The 13,426-nt window shown below is 34.9% G+C and overlaps 1 protein-coding gene across 1 annotated transcript in view; it reads right to left on the bottom strand.

Annotated features, from left to right (window-relative positions):
- The window catches only part of ASB4 (ankyrin repeat and SOCS box containing 4), a 53,392-nt gene extending 50,309 nt beyond the window's left edge, over positions 1 to 3,083 (bottom strand). Inside the window, exon 1 of the mRNA XM_006911918.1 lies at positions 2,897 to 3,083. Coding sequence (XP_006911980.1) covers positions 2,897 to 3,083 — 187 coding nt within the window. The remainder of the gene's footprint in view (positions 1 to 2,896) is intronic.
- Between the last annotated feature and the right edge of the window lie 10,343 nt (positions 3,084 to 13,426).

Genomic DNA, 13,426 nt, shown 5'->3' with positions numbered 1-13,426 from the left:
ATAAGAGAAGCTGTTCAATGAGATGGGGAAGCAGAAGTGAATTTCCAGACGCCCATTTCTACCTTCCTCATAAAATCTATATTTTATATTTGCTTAGGAGGTCAACTTTTGATTACTGGTGTACCAATTAGATTGTGGATTTGGGGGAGCAATATTAAGATCCCAAGTTGATTTCTTCATCAATAAAGTTCTGAGTTGCTTTTCCGAAAATTATAAACTGACTTTCATACTGGCTTAGACATACTATCTTTAGGGGAAAAAATGTGGTCACTCTTAGAAATCCTGTAAAAAGTGCTATGATATGTCCTAAAAAAAGTAAAAATGCTTTGGGATTAATTGTACCACTGTTGATTTTCTGCAGGACAATCAAATGTTGAATGTTGATTACACTATTAATTACACAAGAAAATTTAAGGAACCTTGGTATCTGTTATAGGTTTTATACATTGTCTTGCTTATTAAGCCAAAAATTACTGAAACCTGAAAATGCCACACTTTAAAAGTAAACAGATGATGTTCTAGTTCTTCATCTAGATGCTGGTTCCATAGGCTTGTTTATTTTGTGAAAATTAATCAAGCTGCATACTTAGGATTTGTACACTTTTCTGGGTTGAGCTTTTCAAAAGTGCTTTAAAAAATCCAAAACTAATGCATAACAATTCTACGTACAAGAAATCTGCTGTAATTTTAAAAAGCCTCACAAAGTTAAATCCAGCCACATACCCTTCAAGGCCACATAAAAAAGGGGTCTCATTCCTTAGAATTATTCAAAAAGAAACTAACTCACACTAACTAACTAACTAACTAACTAACTAACTAACTAACTAACTAACTAACTAACTAACTATTATAGCCTGCTCAGCTGTTCTCTAGGAATTCCTTTGTGACTTAAGAAATTGATATAACTCCTTAGGTCTATTTTGCTTGGCTAGCAACCAAGATTCTATTTATTACTTCCATTCCTAATTGAAATACCAAAAGATTTGATAATTAGTCTGGAAGATGTAAAAAAGTTTGTGGAAACTTTGAAGAAAGATGAGGCTTTAATCCAGGTTTAAGATTGAAGAGAGATTCTTATACCTATTTTCACATTAAACAGAGAGTAAGTGTAATTACTCTCTATACACACGTGTGTACAATTTCCTCCATAAACCCTAAAGGTATGACCACAAATCCTATTATTTCTGTGCATACATCCACCTGGCATGCACAAGAATGGAACTGTTCCTTTCCTTTCCGAGAGGGTGTAATTTGCTGTCTCCTTAATTGAAAGCCACATCCACAGTCCTAATACTATGAACACACCCACTAGCATGAATGAAAATTTAGCTCCAGGAGGACCATAGGAGTCAACTCAAATTGACAGAAAGAATTTAACGCGCATTTTCTTCTCATTCAGGGGTGATGACACCATAGGAAGCAAGAGAAACAATACTCTTCTTCCCTAGAGCCTGCCCCTAAAACTTCCTTTCTCACAGCCTCAGGACCTTCGCATGCTCATGAGATGAGAAAAGGTAGTCTTAAAAATGCAGGGTCAAATACATTACCCACTGACTTGGACCTAAGTTATTTTACATTGGGCACAAATATAAGTTTTTTAAAAAACTTTAAAACATACTTAGCATTGAGTGTTGTGCTGAAAAAACCCACACAATGAAAGAAACCTAATTATACGGTATATACACTCTTTTAACAGAGCCCCCATCAACTACTTTTTAAAAAACAGACCTTTTCTTTATCTTCCAATCAAAATAGCAATGTTAATTTATTATAAAACCCTCAAGTTTTATAAATGCAATAACTGGTCTCAATTATTTCATTCTTCCTCGAGAACTCAAAATCAGAATCTAGTAAATTAATGTAGAAATATATACCATTAGCATTAGTTTCTGAAAAATGATGGTGCCAGTGATTTATATATGAATGGAAAGTATTTTAAACATGAAAAAAGAATCACTATCTCCCTCTAAATGTCATACACAAGACCTTATCATCTCTTTTGTTTAAACAGAAGTGATGTTGAACATGGTGTTTGTTTGCAGTCCGCTCACCAGATGGCCTCGCTACTCAAGTTCCCCCGTTAACTAGCTGATTTGGGAAATCAGAATCTGCACTCTTCTAATTTATTTCTGATTCATTAAGCATGTATTCTAGAAAATCCCTTGATAAAGAGAAAATCACTTTTAATTTTCATTATCCTTAGTTTTTTTTTGAGGCAGATAATCTGTGTTAAGTATATCTACAATTTTGATCTATCATTCAAGGGGAAAATATTAACTTTTTGGTTTTTCTGTTTTCAGCTTTTCTGCCTGAACTGAAAACTCATTAAAATGATGAGGACCATTAAGGTGCATCAAGACACAGCCTTACCCATTCATTAACCCTCTAAATGGGGGCAAAAATCCCCTTGTTCATACAGATGGACATAAAGATGTTATATCTTTAAGTGGCTGTGTTAACAGAGAGTTATTAGCCTGTCCCCAAGCCGATCACACCATCTGGATTAGATCTGAGCAGTCTGATTAGCCATAATATAGAGATGTTTTCTTTACTCTATATTATTATAGGCAGAAGAACAGTTAGAAAGAGAAGGAAAGTGCATTACTAAATATGATTGTCCAGAATTTCAAATTCTAGGCACAAGGATAGAGAAAGGAAAAAAAGACAGAAAAGAAAACAAACAAACAACAACAAAATATGTATATATGTGTGTATATATATATGTCAACTCATGATGAGGTCTAGCTTAAAAAGAAAGAAAAGATTAAATTAGAAATATTTTTAAAATACATAAAGAAACAATAAGGACTACTGGTTTCGAGTGGGTGACTGATGTCATGCATTAAAAAAATAATAAATTTTCTATCAATTTTACCAATTATACCTATAACTTTACCTTGTTTGTAAGATGCCAGAACCATATTCTCATCTTCAACTTCAAAAACTGTGTCCACATCTATTTGCCTTTGGATTAAAATAGCCTTCAATTTTCCGAAGTCATTTGACTTCAGAGCTTCAAGGAAATTTCTCTTAACTATCTTGGCAGCTGCAGATTTAGTGATAGGGGTAGCGGTGCCGTCCATGCTTCCTCTTCCTCTGGAAGCTTTGTTGTGATTTATCAGGAGAGTGGCACCAAGCAAACAGGCACATGCTGGAGAGCCCACAAACTGTCGGCTAATTTTATCCCAAAGTTATGCTGATCCGTTCTATTTATATAAGGATCATTTCAAACTTCAAAATATCCTTCTTGGCTGTCACTGCGTTTTCAAGTCTTTTAAACTAGTTCTATACTAACTGATTCGTTGAATAATATATCATGCCAATATGAAGGAAAACCCTCACAGTACATATCAGAGAATGAAATATCACTATTAATTCTTATATGATCAAAGTAATAATGTAACATTTAAAAGCTCTTAGTGCTTTTTTTTGTCCTCAGTAAAAACATCTGGTGTCCAACTGGAGATCCAGGGTCTTGCTCTGATTAACCAATAGCCAAAAATAAAAATTTGTTACAGTTGCTGATACATGTGCTTCTGAAAACCTATAGTCATTTCGTAATATGAGCCTGTAAAATCAAGCATGGTCACACACATTTGAAAACAAACAGAAGGTTTTCAAGTGACCTAGACTTGAAAAATTTCAATGTCATGAGAGAGAGTGAGTGAGATGATGGTGGCAGGGGACTGTTTTAGGTAAAAAGAGACTGAAGAGATGAAACAGCTAAATTCAGTGAAGAAATAAACTTTATTTCATTGTGTATTTTTTAGGTCAGTTAGAAAAGACTATATTGGGACAATTGTAGAAATATGAATATGGACTAGATATTAATTGATCTATGGAATTATTGTTAATTTTTAAATGTGTGACAAATGTATCATGGTTATGTAAACAAATATCTTATTCATAAGTGATACATTTGAGATAAATTGTCATGATGTCTTAAACTTCTTTTCAAATAGTTCAGAAATATAAAAATAAATGTGTTTACATATACACACATAAATATATACATATAAAAATATGTTTGTGTGTAAATAGAGACAGAGAGAAAAAGCAAACTTGGCAAAAAGAGTTGGAAAATCTAATGATTACTAATAATCATTAATATTAGATTAACATTTATCTAATTGTATTAATATTAATCTAATGTTAATCATTAATATTAATCATTAATATTAGATTACTAATCTAAAGATTATTCTTTTTTTGGCTTTTCTATAAATTTGAAAAATTTCTAAATAAACCATTAAAAATTAGAAAAATGATGATAGTAATTTGAATGCAAAAAATTACATTTTATATATTGTTGGTGGGAGTAAAACTGGTGCATACTTTTGGCAGAATAATTTAGCAACATGAATTTTAAAAAAACAGACTTAAAATGATAATAGTATTTGAGTCTTAGAATTTACCTAAGGATATAAACATGGATGCAAACCATAACATCATTTTTTAACTTATTTCACTGATGTGTAACATAAATACAAGAAAGTAGAAAGTGACAAGTATACGGCTTGTCGAATTTTTACAATGCGAATGTCTTTGTAACCAACCCCGAGGTTAAACCATAGAATACAATGCTGCCCCCTTATTTGTGGCAGATACACCCTAAGACTTTCAGTGGATGCCTGAAACTGCGGATAGTACTGAATCTTATATAAAGTATGTTTTTTCTATACATACATACCTATGATAAACTTTAATTTATAAATTAGGTACAGTAAGAGATTAACAATTACTAATACTAAAATAGAACAATTACAACAATATATTGTAACAAAACTCATGTGAATGTGTTCTCTCTCTCTCTCAAAATATCCGGTAACTGAGAAGGCTACTAAGTGATTCATGGGTAGGGATAGCATACCGTGCAGACACTCAGGACAAAGGGATGAATCTCGTGCTGGGTGGGATGGAGCAGGATGGCAAGAGATTTCATCACACTACTCAGAATGGTGTGCAATTTAAAACTTATGAATTGTTTATTTCTGGAATTTTCTATTTAATATTTTCAGACCACGGCTGACCATGGGTAACTGCAACCCTGAAAAGCAAAACTGCAGATAAGGGGGAACTACTGTAGTTTAAGTACACTCGAAACCCCCTTTATGTCTCCCTCCAATCAAAATACAAACCTGACCCCCAGTGACAACCATTATTTTGACTTCTAACACTGTAGGTGAGTTTTGCTTTTGTTTTTAATGTTTAAAATATTTTGTTAATATTCTTAATTTTTAAATCTTGAGAAGATAAAATTTCAAGCTTAACATAGTATAAAATATTTGTCTACAAAAGAAAAGGATGGATAAATGAATAAAAGTGTATGTGTGAATAATTACATTGTTATATAGTAAATAATAGTAAATAAAAGGTATGTCTATATTTATTTAAAATATCTGTGAGATAAGCAATTTATGAAAGAGTATATATAGTATAAAAATCTTTTTAAATGTCTATATATAGTCTATAAATATATATATTTGTATATACCTTTATAATTTGTATACACTCATCTGATTTGTATATGTTTATATAATATACAAATGTATAAATATATGTACTATATGTATAGATAGGAAGAAAAGTCTGCAAGCATCTATTCTCAAATATCATCAGCTTTTATCTCCTAGTGGTGAGATTACATCTGATTTCTTTTTTATCTCTTTCTTATCTTCTGAATTCATCTTCTGAATACAATGAGCAAATATTACATTTGTGATAAAAAAGTATTTCTGTATTAAACATATTAACTCAGAATAACTACAGATTTACAAATCTCATGAAGTAAGGAGCTAAATCATTTTCATGTTCTCAGTGCCCAGTATAAATGAGTAAGTAAATAATAAATGAATAAAGAAATATTCATTTTTATTTACGATGTGTTGGTGGCAAATGAGAAGACACCATTCCTCTGAAGTCCACATAAGTAATTCAAGTAGACGTATAGCATTTATTGATATGTTTTATCCCTTTTTGACAAAACTAAGAGAAAAAAGGCATTCTCAGTAGAGGAAACAAAGAGATCCAGGATGATCTTTCATTATTGGAGGATAATTAGTGCTAGAAAGGCCACTAAAATTGACTCTACTCAAAATGAAGACGAAATTTCACAAAATGGGGAGGAGTGATTCTTTTTTAACTCTCTTGAAAAATAAAAGCAAAAATTACGGACTTTTTTTGTTTAATATGTAACAACATTTAGATTGATGGCAACTGTATATAATTCATAGAACAACAAAATAAGATGTTTGTTATTTTCTGAGGAAGATAATTTTTCTGATCCAATTTCACAATAATATGAAATAATATCCTTTACCTTTTGAATGACTTTTGTCAAACTAATGTAGAAAGGATCATATATACAAAAGTGTTCAAGAGCTTCAACAGTTTTGCCAATGGCCTCTTCTTCATCCTTTGATATTTCAATGATGTTTAAACTCAACGGCTAGAGTTCCCACTGAAACACTAATGAAATCCTCATGTTTTCAAACTTTTCTTTTTCAATTATTAACATAAATAACCCTGCCAAATCCTCATTAGTAAATGGTTTTGTATGTGATTTAGGAAGTTCGCCAAAATTTTAATCAACATCATGAAGTCTTACCTCTTTTGCAAATTTAGATAATCAGAGTGAGATATGAACTCAACAGTGAAGGATATGTTCTCATATTTGAATTTGTCATTTTATGACCTTAGGGACTGAGATAATGAATAATCAATTAATAGTCCCCATCATTCTCCACAATAATAAAGTTTTAAATCTAACCCTACCATTTTAAATGAAACATTTTCTGCTTTTAAAAATATACAAATTAATTGAGGGAGAGGGAGGCAAATACTGATAAATATTAAGAAGAAAATACAAGATTTATTTAATTAAATTTTACCTGCTGGCTCACAAAGCAATCTATTCCATTATTGAAAATTAGACTCCAAAGTTTCTTTATTACATTAAGCCAAAATTTGCCTATTCATAATTTCTTCCCATTGGGTCTAATTATGAACATGCAATCATACATTTATTTCAGACTCATCCTTGATGAAGGTCTTTCTCACATTCAAAAGTGTCATATCTCTCAAATTATAATTTTTTTCCCCTCAGATAGTGTCAACTGTTCACTATTTGGAGTGTTTTTCAGAATTCTTTTGTCCTGCCTGCTCCCCTCTGGATCCTCTCTAGTTTATTGATGAACACCCCTCTTAAATTTTGGTGCCCCAAATGGAATATAATATTCCTAGAGAGAGCTGACAACTGTAAATTATGGTGGATGACACGAGGGACATTCTGCTTTTGTTGAAATTGTATCGGGATTCTTAGGGGGCACTTTGACAGTCTGCCTCATGTTAAAATTGTTATTCCTTCAATAAATACCTGTTGAGCTCCTACCATGAGCCAGACACTTATTCTGAGCACTGGAGATACAGTAGCAAACCAAACAGACAAAACAGACAAAACCCTTGACCATGGGGAACTTAGTATGCTGATGGATTTAAGTGGTAATGGAAGTCCTCAGATCCTTCCATCTCCTGTACAGTAGAATTTGTCACTAAGTTGCAATTCACTGAATTTTATACAAAAATAATATAGTTTGTTTATATCCAATTAATTGATCTGATCCTCCTTACGTGTTTTCTACCTTACTTATTGTCAAAGGAGAAGACAACTTAATTTTAATACAACCTAATATGTTTAGTCTGATCCAAATATTTGGATAAAATTCTCTATTTTTGAGAGTTCTGACCTCACTTCTAAAATAGTCCCTGAAAATATGAGATATGTATAGAACTAATATTCAAAATTCTAATATTTAACAACTAATATCAACTAATATAGACTTTGGCCATAAATAACCAGTATGACCAAAGAAGTGTTTACCAGAAATATCAGTCAAGAGTAAGAATGCAGCTTATATGATCTCATGAGGAGAGAGGGGGTCCTCAGATGGACTCATTGTCCTCTGGGCCCTCCCTGATCTCCATGTCAGAGTGGCTGAGTGGCTCCTCTAAATTGGACCTATGTGGCTATATTCAAATTTCTGGCTCCCACCAATGGAGCATGTGATCCTGGTCATTTGCCTCCAGTTTTGATATCTTCAAACACTGCAGCCCCTTGGCTATGTTAGTCCAATGTGTACTCAGAAACTGTTTGTCCTCCCTCACATTCATACAAAAGCCATGAAGAACCAGTAGCTTGCCATAGCTGCCTTCCTGCCATCTTTTTAGGGCAGAACAGACATGGACCTAAGCTGGGGCTAGAGTTCTCCAAGGAGTCCACATTCTCTTTGATACTGGACCTCTAATCTCAGTGTCTTCAGACCTTCTCAGGCATACTTGATTGCTTCTAAGTTCCTTCTCCCCTTCCCTGCTCCACCAAATTTCAACCCTGGAAGAAGTGTGTGAACAAGGATGAGAACATGGCATCTAGCCCCTCAGTCAACCTATATCTCCTCTCATAATTTCTCAAGACTTCCAGTCTTCCTGATGAGCAGGGCCCAGTTGGGGACTTTTTACTTCCTCTTTAACGTTTCCTTTTTCTCCCTGGGCCAGCAAGCTTGTTGAGCTGTCCGTAGGAAGAAGAGCTGCCATCTTTGCATTGTGGAAGAAACTCCATGATCCCAATCCTTCAGGCATGGTCCTTGGTATAAAGGAGATACAGTGATTTAGAAAAGTCTTCATTTTCTTAATGCCTGATTTTCATAACTATTTTCTTTCTAAAACTCAACATTGACATATAAACCTGATAAACAGCCAATTTGCCCTGGGGTACTCCCATATTTTCTTTCCTTGTAGACTTAGCCCTGAAGGCCGAAGGGTACAAGGGACATGATTTAAGAATGAAATGGAAAAGCATTGCTTTAATATTTGGAAACATATTTATAATTTTAACCTAAAGAGAGGACTTCACTTTTTCTCACAGAAGCTATTTCAGTCTCATCTCAGAACTGTAAAAATAAATAAATCTAAACTTCATGGAATAATTTGAGAAAACAGCAAATTTCCATGAAGAAATATATAAAATTGAGAAACTTATTTGTATTATTGTGCTAAAAACTCAATTATCGACCAATTTATCTGAGCAGCAGAGGATAAAACTAAGATTATTATTTGTATTTACAAAACAAATAGCAGTTTAATTAAATTGCCCATCAAAGTCATTCTAATATATAGGAAGTAGTGTGACCAATGCTAATAAAACAGATTTGAGCCCTGCGTGCATTATCCAGACCACCGCTTCAATTCACCACCGCTTCAATTCACCACCTCTCTGGGCCTCAGAGGCCAAATTACACAGTGGCCATGTTTCACGTTGTCTATTCAGAACTGTCAGAAATTTCTGTATCTCAGCTCTTAAAAATGAAAATTCTCCATCCTGAAAGATGACTTTTTTATTAGTATTTCATAACATGCCCAGGACAGTGTCCTCTGTTCTTGGAACAAAATGAAGAGCTTTCTGACAAAGCAATGATGTTGTGGCAAGTGGCCTGTAAGATCCTCTTGTACTCTCTGGGGACCTGTGGAGAAGGCACAGGCACAGAAGCCTCCTTGCTTGTTTTCTTGATGTCTGTGCACAACATAGTCTAGCCACTTGGAATATGTTCTCTGGGACACACATAGTTTTGTAGACCCTTGTAGCATTTAAAAATGAATTTGATGCTAGCAAGCCAGCAATTATTTATCAAATAATGCAACCACAGAGAAGAAACCGGAAGCCAAGGTTTCTAAAACGTCACAAAAGTGTTGTGACAACAGAAACCCTCAGGCCTCCCTGACCTCCGCAGCAGATGAATTAGGATGTCCTTGACATCAGCTCACAGAAATGGTCGATAAGGTGGTCTGACGTCCCTTTCTTCAAGCTTTTGTACTTCTCTGCCATGTAGCATCTTACTTATTGCACGTCGTCTTGTTTTGTTTGATGTTGTTTCACATTAGTGTTGTGATTAGGGTTGTAGGTAACACCAACAACTGGAACTGACTTGAATGATAAAGATTTATTGGTTCACAGAATGGATCATTCTAGTTATAACATAGGTTTCAAGACGGCTTTGATCCAAGGGTATACCATGTCAACAGGGCCCTGTCAGGTTGGCGGTGCCATTAGTAGCATAATTATAATTATTATTTCTAGTTTACAGGTTAGAAAAACTAAGGACTAAAGACTGTAAGTGATTTATACAAGGTCAAATGGCAGATAAGTAACAGAGCCAAGATTCAAGCCTACATCTTGAGAGTTCAAACCAATGAGCAAAGGCTTTTTATTCGGTTTTGTTTAGGTTAATAACAGAATTATATTATGATCACTGAGTAACCTAGAAAAATGAATCTGCTTATATTTCTCATTTCATTCAATAAATGTGCATTGGAAACTTACTGTGAGCCAGGCACTATATTAGTTGTCTTTTGCTACATAACAAATAACCGCAAAATGTATTTGCTGAAAGCAATAATATGACTTATTATTTTTCATTGTTTCTGTGGGACAAGAATTCAGACAGGACAGTATAGGAAAGGCTGGTGGTCTCTGCTACATAATATGTGAGGTCTCAGCTGAAAGATTTAAAGGCTAGTATTTAGAAGATCTTCTTTCCAAATGGTTTGTTCACTTGGCTAACAAATTTGGTGCTGGCTGTTTGGTTCCTGTCTGTGTACTCCGTAGAGCTGCTTGAGTTTCCTTATGACATGGCAGCTGGCTTCTCTCAGAATGAAAAATCCAAAAGAGCAAGTTAGAAGCTGCAATGCCTTTTATTACCTAACCCAGGAAGTCATACACCATCATTTCCACCATACTCTGTTGGTCGCACTGAGCAGCCCTGATTCAGTAGAAGATGGGGATAAAAGAAAAGCATGAATACCCAGAAATGAGTGTCATTAGAATCCATCTTAGTTACCACTGCTGCTTTTCCTCTGCAGATAAATGAAGAAAAACCGTACCTTTATGGAGCTTGTATACTAGTGGAGAGGCTGTGGGGGATCAGAGAATTAAAAAAAAAAAGACAATAAATATATAATTTGTCAGGAGGTAATACATGCCACAGAGAAAAATAAATTAGGGAAGGTCGAGGGTTGCAGTCAACCCATAAGTCGCCCTTGTACAGATCAGAAAAAAGTATTCTCCTTAAGCCAATATATAAGAAAAAGCATCCTTCACTTCCAGCCTGGTCCAGGCTCAGTAAAGCTTAGGAGTGGAACTTATCAATATCCATTTATTTCACTTCTTCTAGTTCTTGAACCCAAGTCCAATTCTTTCAAAGTTAAGCCTAGAACAGCATTTTTCATGTTTGCTGTGTGTCCAGTCTGATACATAGTAGTTTCTCAAAAATAACTTATAATTGATGATTGTTTTATATTTTCCATAGATAAGCAGTATTAATTTTATTTGTGGTTATTCAATATTGAAGTGGAGCAAATACAAAAAAATTTCCAAATCATTAATATTAGGTTCAATTAACTAGTCTCTGAGCCCACTGTATCACCCTTTGTGTTGGGACACGGCCATAGGATTGTAACAGAGAACTAGCAACCCACTACAATTAGAATTATACTTTTATAACAACGCAGATCAATGCTGCGTGTTAAGCATACTATTTGGTAAGAATAATTCCCACATTTGTAAGAGTCAAATGAAATAATGTGTATAAAAATGTTTTGTACATTATAAAACATTCCAGAAGCATTACAAGACTACCGTTGCTGCCTTGCTGCTGTTCATAACCGTGTTTCTGGAAAGGACCATTGGACTGGGAATCCACATGGTGTTCCTGCTCTCTTGATAATAGTTATGTGTTTCAAATAATTCAAAATATCTCTCAGTGACTCATTTCTTTTAAAGCGAAATGAGACCTACTGTACCCACTCTTCAGACTTTAGTTTTTGTTTTGCTTTGTTTTTCCTCTCCCGGATATTGGCAAAGCTTGACAGTGTTCACAAAAGCAGAAGTCCTTGCTGTGATTTTCTGAAAGTGGCTGTCTATGGCTCAGGTTCCGTCTTCTACCAGTTGGGGGCGCTAGAAAAACTCGCAAAACTCTTCCAGTTCTAAAGTTCTGCAAATTTATATTGTTGGTGGTAATTACAAACCGGAAGTGTGCGTTTAGCATAAAATCTGTTTTTAAAAATCCCACAAATGGCTGAAATAGTTGCTTTGTAAAGCAGCAGTGCCCAGAGTCCTACTCAAGCACATCTTCCCTGAGAACTCTCCTTGAGGCCTGGCATCTCTCTCTTTGGCATGCTGAAGCAATTCCTTAGCCACTACAGCACCCTTCTTGCAACTAAAATCAGCGAACAAACTAGCTGTCTTTCAGGTCAGAGTAATTAAACTGAATTTAGAGTGAATCTCTCTGAGCTTTTCTGGAGCATCTTGGTCGCTAGCATAATGTTACATTGTTCTTTCAATTGTTCCCTGTGTGGGTGGCGGATGACAGAATGGCTGAATTGACCCAAGTAATAACCAAATACTGGTCCACCTGAATTGTGACAGACTATACATTTAATGTCATCGTTGACTGTGAAAGACAAGGTTTCTTGAGATAAAACATCCCTGCGCATACAGGGGCGGGGTTCCAAGGGGTGCGGCGAAGGGGAGGAAGGGGAGGCATTAGCTCTGCGCTCCAGGTCTCCTAGCAACTGACCTGCATTTACATGCCCTTCCATCGCAGTTTAAACATCAACACCAGCTTGTATTTCCATTCCTCACCCTTCACAAAATCAACTCGAGGGAATAATTTACCATAATTTTGTCTCAGCAGAACATTAACCTCACGACTGTACTCCAAGCCGTTTTCGCATCTTCTTTGCACTTTCGGCAGATTTATAAAGCAGAAGGTGTAGTTAGGGAAGAAAATCACCCATCTCTTTCCGGTGTTAAAGGCATCAGACTGTTCTGAATTATCTTTTTGTAATATTCTGGAACATTCTTTAAGACCTACAGTTCTTAGAAGCAAGTAAGCTGTTTCCCGATTGCAAAGATTCGTCAATTTTATTTTATAGTTGTAGAAATAATTAAACTGTGAACGCCCACAAGATGTATGAAAGCCGTTTGTGCTGAAGCTGTTACTGAGCATCACATTTAATCTCTGGGTTCTTGCAGAGAAAATTTTGCATGATGAGTCATGCAGACAAAGCTTCAGTTAGAGCTGAGGGAGGCTGGTAAGGAGGAAGGGGGAGTATATTTACAGGAAAACCAGGGAAAATAATTTACCTAAAGAAAAACAAGTCTTGTTTTTTAAAGAACTTGTTTACTTGTCAAGTAGAATCACAGAATTATGAACTGAAAAACAGTTTTAACTTAAGTGTATTAAACCTACTTATTCAAGAAAGAAAGTGCTAAAGCCAGATAGTTTATGTGACTTGCTCAAGATGACATAGTTAATTAGTGGCAAAGTGGAGACTCCAACCTGGTGTCTTTTTTTGAAGTACATGATTCTGCCTC

This window comes from Pteropus alecto, unplaced genomic scaffold, assembly GCF_000325575.1.
Source record: "Pteropus alecto unplaced genomic scaffold, ASM32557v1 scaffold21, whole genome shotgun sequence".
Classification (NCBI taxonomy): domain Eukaryota; kingdom Metazoa; phylum Chordata; class Mammalia; order Chiroptera; family Pteropodidae; genus Pteropus; species Pteropus alecto.
This window is presented reverse-complemented; position numbering and strand designations above follow the sequence as displayed.